Genomic DNA, 12,975 nt, shown 5'->3' with positions numbered 1-12,975 from the left:
TGCCACAGTGCCAGGCAGTGATTAAAACCAATAGCACTTCGAGTCTGCAGAAGGATCCCAAGGCTGGGCCCTGGGGAGCCCTTTGTGTCTGGACACAGTACGAGGAGTCGGAAACATGCTCGTAATTTATCTGTCAAAATTCCAGAAAACATTAGTGAGGAGAGGAAAGAGTTTAACCATTTGATGGGGTTTCCATCTGTAGGTGGCTCACTGAATAGGCTGTGCACTAAGATGGAGTGGCCCACGGTGGCAGATGTCACTGGCATGTTAACAAAGCTCACGGCGGCTGCAATGTGCTTTTTGAGTTGTGTTAGAGAGGTTCTGTTTTTCTCTTTTTTTGCGGTGGGTTTGGGTTAATTTATGGTATTGGACTGTAAACTCTTTTTTATAGGACAGAATTGTGTATTCCAGACTTCTTCCAGCTGTATTTGTTTTTGCTCTGAACTAGCTTGAGACCCTGGTAACCATCCCTTGCTTGATGGTCTTGATATAACTTTTGGATTGCAAGTGAATGTGGCGAATTAATAATTGGAAGGCGGACTTACATTGCTTTAAGAAAACACATATAAGCTTTCATGACTAACACTTTTTCACATCATTTTCGTTGGATTTTGAACAATAGTCCTTTGCATAACAGCATTATGCCACAAACACATGCAGCAAATTAAACTAGCATACAATTATGCATCAAAATAGATTATAATCCGTGTGTGTATATATCAATCTATGTCTATATTGATAGATTTAGACATATGTATTCACTGTAAACATCAAAGGTTAAAGGCAAATTAAAATTAGGTAAAAATGTTAGTTACAATATAGCGGTTTAAACGAACAAAACCACTGAAATTCACCAGTTGTAGTTATACCAAGTAACTATAACTTGTTCCATAAAGTAACTATACCTCGAGCCCCCACCATGCTCAATGTTGTCATCAATGATGTAATTTCAGATGTTGCAGTCATGTTATCAATGATGTCATAGAACATGTCATGAGTGATGTAATATGGGAGGTAGGTAGTGCATGACGAGGGTGCAAATGATACTTTATTGCATGAGGCATAGTTACTTGCGATAACTATAACTGGTGAATTTCACTGTTTTTTTTAGATACCCATTTAATATTGTGAAATGTTTTAACGAACCAAACTAATACAATAAAGCATATTTTTGGAATTCACCCATACCCATCTAATGGGTGAATTGCACAGTGTTCTAACTGGAAAACCTGGGATCAGTTCTGGCTTTCCTGCTTGGCCAAATTGTGGGATTTTATTTCAAGGAGCCTCCTTTTCGAACATTATCATATGAGAGCACCTTCAAATATGAGAGTGCAGGATGTGTGCTGTACAAAAATCTCTTATGTCCGATTAATACACTATCCTGTTGCTTCATGTATAAAAATAATCTAGGTCACATACAGGGTGAGCATCACAACACCCTTGCTTTTTAATCAGTGGCATTGTCATCAGAAAAATGGTTGGAGGGAGGTTGGATATTTCCAAGTTTGTTTACAAATACGGTAGGGGGATATGGCCTAGTGGCTGCAGCTGAAGACCATGCAACATGGAGAAGCAATTTAGAATCCTGGCAAATCTCCCTGTAGCTGAAAAATGGAACATATTTTGTGTCTTTTGTGATGCTCCCTTATGACATATACGCAATGCAGCTTGTGGAGCCCTCTTCTGCTACAAGGTGATATTACAACTATTTAGATGTAAACAAATGATCAGTGAGGCTATTTTCATGTAAAAGCTGTACTATTTAGGCAATGAGATGTGAGTGAAAGATGATTGGGGGAAGGGGGTTGTGGGCCTTGTGCCCCTGTATGGAGAAGCTGCCCCAGGTGGGTAAGTACTGGAGTGAGCATATTTTAGTGCAGTAAAAAGACTGAGTAGGTACTACGTACGGCACCCAGTAAATTCCTGACTCCTCAGTGTCAACTTTTATCAGGCAGTTTTAATCAGCCATGAGAATAAAAACTATTGATGGGTACCCACAGAGCTGTAAAGTTGCAAAGAACCTAATATGCAAAGCACATGAACGTGGTGTTAATCTCAACAGGTGAACTGTAGAAAACATTCAAATAAGTCTCAAACCCATAGTCCAAAAAATTACCAAATAGCCTCAATCTTGAAGTGCAGTGATATCACACCTCTTTTCGAGTGAAAGATTTCTGTTACCTGGGATGTATTCACAGAGAAGCATAACAGTTACAGTGCCTCCCCGTCCCAATGCAAAGCTGAATGACTTCAAATTGATGGACTTGGATCAAGTGTTCGCTATGACAAAAATAAGCCTTTAACATTTTAGGCCATTTGCACTTAGCATTAGGCCTAATGTCACCATCTAGGTCAATGACTCTTTTTTGCACTGCTCAGTACCTGCTCAGCTTAAATGGGTAATGATCACCAAATGTCTGAAGAAACCCTGAGCAGATTCCAACATCCTTTTCAAGTAAATATAAATTTCCAACCTATTGATCCTTAGCAAAAATCATGGAAAGGGAGGTGACAAATCAGTGTTTCTATAGCATGCTAATCACCTGTGAAGGTGTCCAGGCCCTTTGTGTATGAGGGGTCCAGTGAGTGTGAGGCCAGCGTGGTGGCTTGCTCAAAAAGCCACGTTTCGAGCTTCTTGAAGTCAAGAATAGAAGAGGAGGCTCTGGTGTGTTGTAGGCGGTCATTCCAAGCCTTAGGGGCCCAGTACGAGAAGGTGGCTCTGCTTCTGTGTATAGGTGAGGTGTGTGCAAGTGAGAAAACAGCAGAAAGGAGTGTCTGGAAGATTGGTGGAAGTGAATGTAGCTTTTTGGGTAAGCAGAGCCAGTCATGTAGAGAACTCTGTAGATGTGGATAAGGTGCTTTAAGTGTGCGTGCTTGTGTATCAGAAGTCAGTGTAGTTCCCTAATGTGTGGTGTGATGTGGGCTAGGTTGGGAGGTTGAGGACTATTCTGACTGCTGCATTTTGGACTGTCTGCCGTCTAATTCTGAGCTGGTTGGAAATCCCTGCATACAGGGTGTTTACATTTTCTAGTCCGCAGTGATGAGGGCTTGGGTGATAATTTTCCTGGTGTTGTCTGGTAGCCATTTGAAGATGTTCGTCAGCATCATTAGTGAGTTGAAGCAGGCAGAGATCACTGCATCGACTTCGGCGGTTATATCCAGATAGTTGTCTATAATGATAACAAGGTTGTTCGCTTGTGAGCAGGGTGTGAGGGTAGGTCCAAAGTCTGTGGCCCAACAGGTGCAGTCCTGTCATGGCGAGGTGTTCTTCCCGGAAACTACCACCACAGTCTTGTCGGAGTTCATTTTGAGGCAATTGGATTTAATCCAGGTGACTTCTTCTGTCATGCATGTGGTGAAGTTCCTCCTGGTGTTGGTTGTCTGAGATTAAAAGTATCAGTTGTGTGTTGTTGGCGTAAGTGGGGATGTTTATGTTGTGAGCTTGTACAAGGTCCTCAAGCGGGGTCATGTGGATGTTGTAGAGCGTTGGGCTGAGCGAGGAGCCTGCAGAACTCTGCAAATAAGATCTCATGCTTCAGAGGTATAGGGGGGCAACTTGAAGGCTTGGGTTGTTCCAGTGAGGAAGGAGCAGATCCATTCAAGGGCGAGTCTCTGAATGCCTGCTTTGTGGGGTGTTGAATTATGATTGGGTGGGAGATGGTGTAGAAGGATGCTCATAGGGCTAAAAGGATGAGCGCTGAGGTTTCTAACCTGTCGAGGATTTTCTGGATGTCATCTATTGCTTCTTTAAGGGTGGTTTCTGTGCTGTGGTTTGGTCTGACTCCTGATTGGTTTTTTCTGTTATTAGATGGTAAAATGTTTTCAGCTACAATAAAGTGAACTAACTGCCATTTGTTTTTCCTTGTGCCAAGCCAGATTGGTTGTTTGTTTCTTCCTGATTATTTTGACTAGCCTTTCACCCCCAGCGTGCTGCATTGTACGTTTGCAAGCATGCATAATCAAGAGGTTAAAAAAGTATTAAAATTGGAACCTGTGAACATAGGTATCTGTCACTTTCTGTGTTGCAATCCCTAGGATTGTGCTATTTGTTTTTCAAGCACACATGAAGGTGCACTTTGCCATGGTTCAGCCAAATATAACCTGCCGCTGGCCTTGTACTATCTATTTCATAACACAAGGCTATTGCAACTTTCTAGTTTGTTGCTCAAAATATTAATTTGTCTTTCTTTTTAAGTCTGCAGCCCGTTTACCAGAATTACCTCAGGATACAGTGGAAGAATGTAAAGAAAGATTGGAGCAGACCCCTTGCAAGGAACTTTTTAAAGAGTGCACAAGGTATGTGCAAACTATATAGTGCTAAAAAAGGAAGATGCCCTCATTGGCACACATACTGCACACTAGCATGTGAACTCTCCCTCATGGTATCATACTGTTACTGCGCAGGCCATACACTGGGAGTCATGCAATCACTGGCGTTCTGTTGGGAGACAGGTAAGTTTTTAGTTTACAAGTAAGTTATTTTTTAAATTATTTAAATCACCTAATATTATGTGCATATGTACATAAAAATGTGTGTGTGTGTTTATATATATATATATATATATATATATATATATATATATATATATATATAAATGTAGTATTAAGGTTGTGTGCATTTAGTTTGTGAAAATTAAAATAGATTATATTAACAATATAGTAATATTGATTACTTCAAATATTAGTTTTGCTTGTTTAAAATAGTGTTATAATTAAAATTATAGTTTACACAATTAGTTGTGTTTAGAATTATAAATGTGTGTGCGTGTTTACATTTGGAAAGAACAAAAAGCACTTTAAAGCTTCGGAAGGTCATGAAATTGAAATAAAGGAAGGAATTAAATGTAATACGGGATTTGTGATCTGTGTACTTCAATGTACTTGTGGCAATCTGTACATCACTAAAAAGTTGTGACCCACGATTTATCAACATATCAGAGCCATTAAACTGTAACAAAAATGACCCAATTGCAAAACGTTTTATGGAAAAACACATTGGTTTATTAAAGGATCTATGTTGTGATGCCATAAAATATGTGAGGGCACATGCCAGTGATGGAGGTCAAGAGTTGGAGCTAAGAGTTAATGAATCTGAGTTGATTTTTTTATTAGGAACAGAAAACCCCTGGGAACACAATTTAGATGCCAAACTTAAAGCCCACATTTAGATTATTTAACTCGGAGTGAATGCTGTTCGTCGTTCTGGTCTGAATCATTTGTGAATAGATATTTGACTTAGCTATGTTCCATAGACCAGCAGATTGCACTTTCGACTCCAGCACTTTAGTATTGTGGAATAAGTTTACAGGTTTTAATGAATGCGCTACCAAATATGGGAGCATTGCACATATAGCACTTTATGATATAGGAGGGTGTGGTCTTTTCTGCACATACTGTATATTATCAGGATTACATAATTACCTTATCTCTCTAGCACTGTGGCACTCTTCGGGAGGGGTTTTATGTAAAATAGAGATGATATAAAAAATATTGATGTATCGTTTTCCATTAGCACTTCATTAGCTTAAGACCAGTCTGAATTTTAGTAATTGAGATAATTCCTGTTTAGTTAAAACTCTCATGATTTTTTAATTGATACATTTGAAATGATGACCCAATACCCTGTAGCTCTTTATGAATGTATTTATGTGTAACCCATAATACAGCTAGACTTAACTCATGGACCTTGATGCATTTGCACTCTGTCAGTATAAAGGGGTGCGATTCCTTAGTTACCCTGATACATTTAAGCCTAACCTTTCAAAGGATGATATTTTCCACTTTGATATGCTGTCTTGCCTCCTTCATTATGGCTCAGTTGTGCTCTTGTGCTTTGCCTGGTATTTGTCAACAATAGTTCTGATATATGCTTTGGCTAAAATTATATGAAGGGAAGAATTGTTTAGGTGATGTGATATACAACATCTAGAGTTGATTTATTATTTTCTCACTTCATTGTCTTTACATTGTGAGGATCTGAGGAACCTGTTTGACAATTAGATTTCTTTTGAGGCTTTCTTGTCACTTCTCAGGAACAAATACGGAATAGTAAAATTTGAGCTTATGATGCTCCATGTATTGTGCAGTTCACAGTCTAGTGGTTCCTGCATAACTTGAAATGAAGTTGGACACACATTTTTTAAAACAGTGGTGAGATAACAGTATGAGTGGCCTAGTTGAAAGCTCAAGTCAAAATACATTGGCCATTGTTTCCTTTTGGATTATTTAATGTAGAAGAAAATAAAATAACTAAAATGGCAAAATGTGTGTTTATTACCACTGTGTAGTTCTAGATAGGACCTTATTACTAATTGTGTACCATAGCAAATAGATTATTTGTTTTGCTAGTAACTTTAGCACCATTTGACAAATCTTCATGAAGGTTTCCTGAAAAAACTCACTCACCTCATGACCTTCCTGGAAGGTTATGGGGTGATACCTCAAGTGGAGGCCGCGTAAAAGAGGGGTTGAAAAAAGCAATTTCCCTATGCAGTTTCTAAAGGGAATTTTAGACAGCACTACAGCCAAAACGGCTGAATGGATTTACACCAAATTTAGCAAAAACCTAGATCTTTACCCACAAAGTGTGCTTTTTGTGGGTTGTTGTAAATCTGTTCAGTCGTTTTGAAGAAAATAATGTTCAATATTCATAGAGATCTGGACCATTGGGTTGAAATTCAAAAAAAACTTGAGGCTTCTGATTGGCTGAGGCAACATGAAAAATAAGTGGCCATTACAGGACTCTAGGACTTTGGCCCACTGTCCTGAAACTCCCTCAAGGGAGTCCTGAGGGTGTCTTGAGGATCTCCAGAGAGCCTGGTAAAATTAATTAAAAACCAAAACCAAAAAGATTGGGGTGGGCGTATGATGGGCAGGGGATTGGCCACCCACTTGCAGGGCCTGACTTCTGGCCAAACTTTGCACCCAAATCCATGCAATACACAGAGGTTTGGCCACCCTTTGTGAGCTGGGCATGGTAATAATATCTTACTTTGTATCAAAAGCACCTCAAAAATTCATTGACTAAAACAAGTTACGTTACAGTTATACTTAGGTGATAACAATCTAAAAAACACTGAAATTCACCAGCTCACTAGAGCTTGTGCTGCACCATGCTCTGCTTATTATCTCACAGATTGCGTCACTCATGGCTAGTTCAGTGACATCTCAAATGACATAATTGATGACCACACCGAGCATAGTAAGGGCATATGTTCTGACATTTTCACCTAACTATAGCCGTCATTTTATTGTGAAAAAAAATAATAATATATATATTCATTCATTCCTTCCCAAGTGGTCAGGTTCACAGCACGCTCAAATGTGCCGGTTCTGGCTATAGAGCCCGACCTTGCTCCATACTTGCAGTTAATCCAAACAGGTCGCCGCACTCCAGACTGATTAATTGCTAATTTCTTTAGAAAAATACCACCACCCCACACCAATGCGCTTTGACCTCACCAAGTCTTGATCACGGTATCATAATGAATGTCAATTGTATTGAACCAGAACAGACATCATTGGCATGTTGTCAAATCTTTATACATAGAGGGTAAGGAGAAGATAATGCAACAAGAACATGCAGTTGAAGTAGGTGGCTCAGGCAAACAATTCGGAGGATTTATCCACCCAAACAAAATTAAAGCTGCAAATTCAGTAGCAACTTGTAAGAATAGATGGAAGCTACAGTCCAACTGAACACAATATTTTTTTATGAAGTACTGGAATAAAGACCGACTCGCTTTTTATATCCTTACTTTTTCAGCCACTTAGCCAGGAAAGTTGTATGCATGCATGCATGATGGTCAAATTTAGAACAGATTGAATGCAGCAGCACAAAGTTGCAGATGAGCAAGAAGAGTCCCATCGAGTTTTAAGACTGAACGCATAGAGAAGCCATGCTGGAAATCCAACCAAGGCCATTTCATTTGCGACTGCTACTTCAGACCTTGGAATCCTTTCCTAGGTCTCGTCCCCAATGAGCCTACCTTGCACAATGGTTGTTGGAATCAGCTAAGACTTGACAGTGAATACACTGAGAAGTCCGTCATCTGTGCACTGTTATTGGGAAACTGATAGACTGTATGTTTCTTTAGGTGCAATCATTAAAAATTATATTGTATTCCCAGGTCACCAAGCAGCATTGTACCACTGTTGTAGTTATTACTATTCGCTGGTACTCCTCCCACACCATGCTTGTGAACTCCTGTGCTCACTGCTTATGGCTTTCCGGTGTGGCAATGGTGTGTGCAACTAAGCCTATATGTCAGCTCTGGTTACTGGGTGAAACCTAATATTCATTTGGATTTTTGGGGCCTGGCTTCTCAGTTTGGGCGGCCGGCATTCAGACTCACTGCTGGGCTTGGCGTCCAAGTCTTCAGATATGGTTGCAGCTTGATTTTCTACACCTCTTGGTGGTGTGTCTGTGGTCAGCTGGCTATACCTCACTGTGTCTGATCCCCCCCATGGAGTAGAGGAGTGTCTCAGACAGGAGGGGATGTGGAGTTAGCTGTTCCCAGTCACCAGCGGCCTATAGTTACTCTTTTTTTTAGTCGCCCATGATCCAGTCACTACTGAAAAAACAAAGGGAAAAGAGAGACCAAAAAGAGATGGCAGTAGCATTTGGAGTTCACTCTTTTGACCCTTTCAGAGGTGAGTGGATTAAAATATTACCCAGGGAGGAGGTGAATTGAACTCATTCATTCATTATTCAAATGTTTTCGGATGTTGTCTTGTTTCCTGCTACACCTTCTTGAACAAGTGTTTTGCGGAAAGCAACAGCTTATTTACATCCTCTAAGACAAATGAATGATAGAGTGAAAGATCCTGAGGCTTCTTCAAAGCATCATGATACCTCTCTTAAGAAACATATTAAAAAGAACCAGAGAAATAATTTTCAACCTCCTACAAAACACACAAAAAGTATGTCTCACCAATAACTGATGCTTTATTAGAACATAGCTCTCAAAATGTCTGTGCGCTGAAGAAAAATGAATCAATCGCTAATTTTTCTACAAGAAGATCATCAAAACTATTTTTGTACCCAATATATCTTTATCACAGGTATCTTGGTTGACTCTCTCTGATCCTAATAACTTTATGGTTTTGAATGCATTGAAAGAATAGAGAGCTGGTCGCTGATAGAGCTGGCATTGACATTTCTGATTCGTCATTATTATCCCCTCCATTATGGAGAGATGTCCAAGATTGGGCAGAGTCTACTCCTGTTAAACATTTTACCCCTTTACCCTCCACTTTAGAGGATCGGCCTGTCTCTTATTATATGTGTGCTGTCCAAAACATTTTGTTTTTCATCTTAAAATTATTAGGAAAGTAAGCAGGAACTCAGGATCATACTCTTGATTTGCTTAACTGTATACACAAGAGACTCCTTCCTCTAGAGAACTCCCCAAAAAAAGTAATACATTTCCAACTCAGATAGATGCTGCTTACTCCCTATCTGAGAGACCAGCTTCTCTTCCCCACTCTCGGATGCACAGATCGACCTCTCTGTCCTTCCAGGAAAACTGCATCAGTTTATCATTACGTGATTACATCTCTGACATTTAAAATGAGGTTTGATATCACTATTTTGCAAATTGGCATCTGAGCCCTCCTCCATCAGAGGTACCTGGGGATGACAAAAGTAGGCAAAACACATTGTCAAAATTGAAACTTTTTTAATACTTTTTCTTAGTCTAATGCTAATCAATTTTTTGCTGAGGGGAAAAATCCCGGCAAGAGAAGGTGTTACTCACAAAGGCCAACCCAAGGTCGAGAAACAACCACCCATCCTAGATAGTGATAAAGATCCATCCACACCTTTGTAGCTTCAATTAAAATCCAGTGTAATTTAGGAAAACATACCTAAACTCCCCAAACAGGTTCATAATCCAAACACTTGTTTATTGATCGCCAACAACAACTATCGAGATGACTAATGTTTTTCCAGATGATAGTAGTCCTTTAAATAGATCAAAGAAACCCCATTTATCACATCAAACTCCCATACTCCACTCTTTATCTACTCATGAGCTCTTAGGATTAATGACTGTAGATCAGTCTCAAATGATCTCTAGGGTAGAATGTGTTTGTATTTGGGTCTTTCTACAATTCTTTCACACACCAATATCTTACAAACCTTAGAAATTGATATAATACCTTTTAATCATAGTAAATCTGTTGGACCTTGTACAATTGAAAACACCATGAGGCAGCCCACTTAATGAGTCCAACTCAGATGATCTAATCTTTTCAGTCCATTAAACGTATTCCTTCTGTTGTGACAAGTGGCATAAGGACTCATTTTGGTTCCAATGACCAAGTGTAAGCCAAATAACTCATAGGACAAACGACTTTCACATCGAAATGAGGTTGAGGTAAATGATGTGGCTAGCAGGTATTCTCAGAACTACCAACAATTCAAGACAGTATCTGATAGAGACTTCTAGTTGCAGATTCCTTACCTGAGAATTTCCCCCGGCATCAGTCTGGATCCAGCAACTAGAATACCTCTCTACCAGATTATTTGTTACCGAAGGTAAGTAAATTGTACTTTTACTCAAAACTTGAGTTTAGTCACGTGGAATATTTCAGGATCACTTACTACTTACTTAAAGAGCTCCATTTTAGGTAAACTCATTGTATCCATTTATTATCTCCAGGAAAGGTGAGCCACAGTGAGCTAGTGGTGGGTAGCGATTGTACTCTCTTTAAATAATCCTGCTCCTATTAACTATTATCTTCTAATTCTCTGTATTTGTTGGGGATAAAGTGGTCTTTGTTCCATGATTCACAGGCAACCCTCTTGTTGATATTCAGCACCTACGTCCTCCGCCAGTGGGGAGTGGAATACTGACCTGTTCCAAGTTCTAGATACTATTAATACAATTATTTTTTGTGAGGAAGTAAACTGAATTATTGTAGAATGGAATCTAAATGCTAAAATACCAAATCAGGCATTGGAGGTATTTCAGTCACCAGAGACAGAGATGACATGGAACATTCCGAAAGTTCCCAAGAAGTCTAAACCCTGATCAATGTAGTCTACTAATGTGAAATAAATTATGAGAAATTGATTGTATAATTCTAAATGGCCGCGTAGACGACGATTGCCCTGCAAATGACGCAGGGTGTAGTTCAACTTGTCTTTCTATATTCAATAATGTAAAATGCATTTTATGATTAATTTTGTTATGTCTCTAGTCTCGAAGTCAATTCTTTTTCTTTGCTTAAATTGTCTTCTTTATACAGCTCCTAGTTTCACTTAAAGTTTTAAAGGGAGCTCACCAGAAATTGAATCTAAACAGAATCACATGTATTGATGTCCATAGTTTACCACTTTATTTAACTTGATTCAGGAACATCTAAATTTGAGACAAAATTCATTTGTTGAAGATTCCCCTAGAAACAAAATAATAGAACATGAGTGTATTTTGTCTCTAAAATATATATTAGGAAAAGAGGAGACATTGACTTAAGTTATTTAATTTTTTTGATGGCTTTAATTCAAAGGCAATTTCTTGTTTCTCCCAGCAACTCAGGAAGAAAATACTGAAGGTTTGCGCAAGCATGACAAAATATGTAGAGGGAGAAAGTAACACAAGTAGAGATTGCACTTGATAGCTTAGGCTATTGGCATCAGCAAATCTCCCAAGCCAATTTCTATCCCTGAAATTCCCTGGTTAAAGTATGTTACTGATTTGTATGCAGCCAATAATAATTGTTTGAACACTTTTTTATATTTACATTGACATACAGTTACTTCTGCTATATCCCACCTCTGCAGCCAGATTATTAAGGCTATGTGTCCAATAGCTGTTATGAAAAAAGATGGTAAACTTTGTGGAGAATTTCTGCATCCTGTCTTTACTGTTATATTTCTGCCTCAGTTCGAAACAGTTGGAAAGGTAGCATAATTGTGCCTATATACAAAAAAGGATCCCAAAAATATCCTCTAGTTGTTTGGATGGCCAAAAATATATTATTCCTTTATCTTGTTTGGCTACTATTACTTTTCTTATTACAATTTTTGATAAATAGGTGACACTGAGACACCAGGCTGTCCGTGCAGCTTTTGTTGATTTTTCCACTGCATTTTACCATGTAGATAGACCTACGCTGCTGCTGAATTCTGCAGTTTTAGAAATTCCCAGCAGCCTTTTATCTTTGATCACTGAATTGCACACAGGAACTTGGTGTAAGATATCTATCGGAGCTGAAAGAGTCAACTGGGAGTGGTTTTAAAGATGGCGATCTATTAGCTCCTCATCGCTTCATAGCTATAAGATTTTTTGAAAGGGTTAAAATACCAATCATACAATAACTCCTTTAATAGGACTGCACTGCCTGCATATGTTAATGCACGTACATGACATTGTAATAGCTGCTGCTAGCTGTTCGGCTTTGGTGCCTTGTTGTGCACATGATAGACAGTGGTATATATACATTGGGTTAAGAAAATCCTGATGTTCTGTTAGCAGTTCATTGATGTGACCTGTGTTGAGTGTCTGTGATCAAGTCTGCCTATGTTTAGTTACATGATGTCCTTGTGGGAGAAACAGACAATATTGCTTCAGAATACAATCTTCCTCAGCTGACTAGATGCAATGAACAGCATTATATTGTTGCACCATGCCACTCTGATATTAATGCATGTTGTTATTTAACATGAAAAAAGGGACATTTTCTGGTGGCTGCACTAACATGTTGATGGGTTTGTGGTGAATGCTTTAATACTTATGTCATCTGCTCATTTTTAAACCATTTGCATTCTACAAATACAGATTGGGTTTTCTACATAGTTTGAGGACCAGGAGCAGTTGTGTACTTCCATAATGCTTCTTCATGCATATCTGAATTGTCTAATAGGTTGTTGAGTGTGATGGGAGTCATAAAGTGCGTTGTGGTCAGACATGTAGTGTGCATTGTGATGATGCAACATAAAGGTGCAGTGTACATCAGACATTTGAA

At 38.9% G+C, this 12,975-nt stretch overlaps 1 protein-coding gene across 2 annotated transcripts in view; it reads left to right on the top strand.

The window, feature by feature from the left end:
- Window positions 1-12,975, top strand: part of GRK4 (G protein-coupled receptor kinase 4) — a 327,289-nt gene that overhangs the window by 194,896 nt on the left and 119,418 nt on the right. For both annotated transcript variants that reach the window (XM_069203507.1, XM_069203503.1), the window contains one exon: window positions 4,199-4,299. In XM_069203507.1, the coding sequence (XP_069059608.1) occupies window positions 4,199-4,299 (101 nt within the window). The remainder of the gene's footprint in view (window positions 1-4,198; window positions 4,300-12,975) is intronic.

The sequence above is a fragment of the Pleurodeles waltl genome, chromosome 1_2 (genome assembly GCF_031143425.1).
Source record: "Pleurodeles waltl isolate 20211129_DDA chromosome 1_2, aPleWal1.hap1.20221129, whole genome shotgun sequence".
Taxonomy (NCBI): Eukaryota; Metazoa; Chordata; class Amphibia; order Caudata; family Salamandridae; genus Pleurodeles; species Pleurodeles waltl.
Note: the sequence above shows the minus strand (reverse complement) of the source record. Positions and strands in the feature narration are given on the sequence as shown.